The sequence below is a fragment of the Helianthus annuus genome, chromosome 7, assembly GCF_002127325.2.
Source record: "Helianthus annuus cultivar XRQ/B chromosome 7, HanXRQr2.0-SUNRISE, whole genome shotgun sequence".
Taxonomy (NCBI): domain Eukaryota; kingdom Viridiplantae; phylum Streptophyta; class Magnoliopsida; order Asterales; family Asteraceae; genus Helianthus; species Helianthus annuus.
Genome location: NC_035439.2, coordinates 59,771,930 through 59,775,512, shown reverse-complemented (window position 1 = coordinate 59,775,512; position 3,583 = coordinate 59,771,930). Strand labels below are relative to the sequence as shown.

General features: G+C 37.5%; 1 protein-coding gene across 1 annotated transcript; it reads right to left on the bottom strand.

Annotated features, from left to right (window-relative positions):
- Nucleotides 1-845: 845 nt before the first annotated feature.
- Nucleotides 846-3,341, bottom strand: LOC110893279 (titin homolog). The gene is made up of 4 exons (XM_022140390.1): nucleotides 1,982-3,341; nucleotides 1,573-1,909; nucleotides 1,185-1,395; nucleotides 846-1,127 (listed from the first exon to the last, which is right to left on the bottom strand). Exons 1-4 carry the CDS (start codon nucleotides 3,339-3,341, stop codon nucleotides 846-848), a joined length of 2,190 nt encoding a protein of 729 aa, XP_021996082.1.
- Between the last annotated feature and the right edge of the window lie 242 nt (nucleotides 3,342-3,583).

Below are 3,583 nucleotides of genomic sequence, written 5' to 3'. Positions count from 1 at the left end.
AGTAATGTGCTTCTACATGTTAGTTAGTTGCTTTTTAGTGGGTGTTAGGGTGTTCGGGGATCACAACTAGTCAAGAAATAAATAAACAATGTGTTTGGCAAAAATTTAGTGTCCCAAGTAATGTCCGGTCGTTCGGTTGGATACCGTTCCGTTAAAGTGTTTAACTAGTCCGTAAAGTGTCTTTTATATATATTTTTGCAACACAATTAATTCCCGGCACTTAGGAAAGCATACAGGATTATTCTGCCATAGTTTTGCATCCTACTAGCATGTTATAATGCTGAATTTTATTAGTAAATGCAGAATTTTGCACTTAAAGTGCGTTTCGGGTGCTTTTTAGTGCGTATTTTGGTCTCTGGAAAGTCTATATGTTAACCCTTGTAGGTACTCTTGGGTTTTAATGTATTCTTGTCATTGGACCTACACCTAGGCTCCAATTTTATTGTCTAACAGCTTTCTGCAGATTTGTTGACACAACGTGTCTTACCGGTGAGTTTACTAGTATTTTTGACGCAACGCTCTCGTTAATGCATAAAGCATTATTTTGTAGTATAAAACGTACATGAATTCACTTGTGTTGTATGAAATCAGACAATGTTGACATTTAAGCACATAATTGTAGACATTAAATAATGATTAAAGTGTACGGAAATTACCGGTTTGGTGCTAGTTGTCACAAGCTTGGTCTCTATCTTCAGCTTTAAACCCAATCTTGTTAACAAACAAACACTCTATGTCTTTTGCTGAGCAATTCACCAACCACAATGGATCATACACAAAGATGTGACAAACTTCATTTTAGCTCTGTAGGTGATCACAGCTTCAGTTGACAGACAACTGTATACCTAATACACAAACCCCTTATGGAAATCTTGCTCCATTTTCGGCACTGGAATATTGTTAATCACTTTAGGCTTCTTCTCATGCAAGATCGTTTCTTCAATTCCAGATACTGGATCTACCCTCTTCACTTTCTTCGGATAGTGAGGTTTCCAGTGTTTGAATCCTCTGAAGGCTTCAAATTTCATCAGGCCCCAAATGAGTACATCATGCTTTCTAACAGGATAATCCAAAGTTGTAACTTTTGATAATTCTTCAACATCCCACCAGGGTAAGGACATGATATCCTGTATATACTCAAAATATTGGACACCATACTCTCATCGAATAGCATACACATTAACTTGTGTCAAAAAGCTCCAACTGATAATATCCCCTAGTGACACATCCCTGTCTCTCTTATAGAACTTCAATGGCCTTTTAAACTTTCTTTCTGTGTCTTTTCTGAACCATTTCTTCCTCTCTTCACGACTTTCATCCTTCGTCGTCCCATTCAAATTCTTATCTTTCAGACATTCTTCAACTTTCCTCCTTAGCTCATCTATATTTGCTTGACTGAAGAATTAAACAAGCGTTGGAAAGTTCGAAGTATCAGCATTCACAGAAGATTCTTCATCACTACAATCTTCAACCTCAACCCTATCAAAATTGTCTGCCTCTTCAACATACTTGTACTGATAGTCAGGCTGCTGGTTGATATCGAATTAGTTCAGTTCTTCTTCAAAGTCAAACTTGAAGTTAGGATCATCGATATGCGTCATTTTGATAAAATCATCCATGGTGTAAGTATGCCTGATTTCACCTTCCTCAACATCAGGCTCAAGACGTAATATCAATCTTTCACTTTCAACATTTTGATCATCAACATTCTCCCCTTCACCTTCAGCATTTTCTGGCTCTTCATTCGCATCGTCACGAAGATAATCATCAACATTCTCTTCATTAGATGCCGTAGTAACTTTAATGCCTGTACCACCTTGACCATCGTCATCATTATCATTGTCACTATGGCTACTAGCAGAAAATATATCATCTGCATCATCTGTCTTATCTTCATCATCATCCTCTTCTTCATCATCTTCTTCAATATCTTCCTCATCATCATGTACATCATCAAGTAACACGTCTTCCTCAAATATACCAGAAACAGCAGATGAAACTATTGCCCTCTCAGTAACTTCAGAAGTACCTTCAACACCTTTACCCTTATTTTTCATCTCAGCATCAATCGCAGCTTGACGACGAGCTCTAACTTCTTCAACTTCAATTTCTTCAAACTTTTTCTTAACAGATTTACCAAGCAAATTTTCTAACACTTTGTTTATCATATACATCTCGTGTTCTTTCTTTGCGTTGGCAGCCTCTAACTCTTTGTTCTTTAACCTGAAATACTTGTTCTGCTCATCTCTGTGAGCTTTTTCATCTTCCAACTCTGCAATTTTCACTTTCATAAAATCAATTTCAAGTTGATCAGCTTCAACTTTCTTCAATAATGAGGAATTTTCAGCTTCCACAGACTTAAAACGCTTTTCAAGTTTCTTCTCACGATCCACCAACTTTTTGTTCTCAACCAACACTTCCTCTACTTTCTTTTCCAACTTCTTTACTTGCTCATCATTCACAAAACTGAAATATCCAATATCATCAAGAGGAATATTCACTGGAATGTGAGGAAAATCTTTGTATCCAGAAGATCCAGGAGTGGTTTGAATGGGTGGTCGTGTGGTTGGTGGTGTTTGGAAAATTTGTAGCAAGGTGATAACAGGTTGTTCTTGGATTGGTGTTTGATGTGGTGGTGATAGATGTGGTGGTGATAATTGTTGTTCAGTTTGTGGTGGAGGTGATTGTGGTGGAGTGGGTTGTTTTGGTGGTGTAGGTGGTTTTGGTTTTGATGTGCGTTTAGGCAACTTGACTATCAACTTTCTTCTTGCAGCTTTCGGAGAAATAACACGTTTTCTTGCACTAGCCTTCTTCCTACCACCAGATGATGGAGATGTTTGAGATTCTGTAACATGCTCAGGAGATGGATTGTACAATTCATCATCTTTATCCTCTCTCCTCTTTCTTTTTAACTGTTTCTCTTTCTCTACTTCATCTCTAATTCTTTTTACACGTTCAGTTTCATCAATTTCTTCATCAGATGAGCTTGATGAACTTTCCTCTACATCGTCACCTTCATCACCAGCTGCCTTTTCAGTTTCAGCATTATATTCATTAAGAGATTTCAAAAACCTTGCAGATTCAGGAGACAAACAAACTTGATCTCCTTCAGCATCATCTTCAGCTTCATCTTCTTTATCTGATTCATCAACAAGCATAGTCTCGACACTTTTCTTTTGACGCTTTTGTTTTGGTTGAGAAGATAAACCCTCCTCTACTTGAACTTTAGGAGTAGCCTTTCTGCTCCTCTTTTTCTTCTCCTCTTTCACAAACCACTCGTTTTGAGTTTCTTTGAAGTTTGCAAGTGTTTTCAACTCCTCTGCATAACTTGCTTCTTTCATTTTCGCGTCATTCCTCCATTTTTGATGATCAACTGGATCCGGATCAACGTAATTTTTGTCTTTGATGAACCCAAAGAATTCAGCTTTTGTAGTTGGCTCCGGATGATTTTGTGATATCTGGCCAGTACTTTCAGCATTTCATTATCCATGTGGAATAACTGCAACAAATCATTGTTTTCATCTTTCTCCAAATTAGGATACGCATGATCTAACATCATCTGTACAAATCTTGGATAGATCCA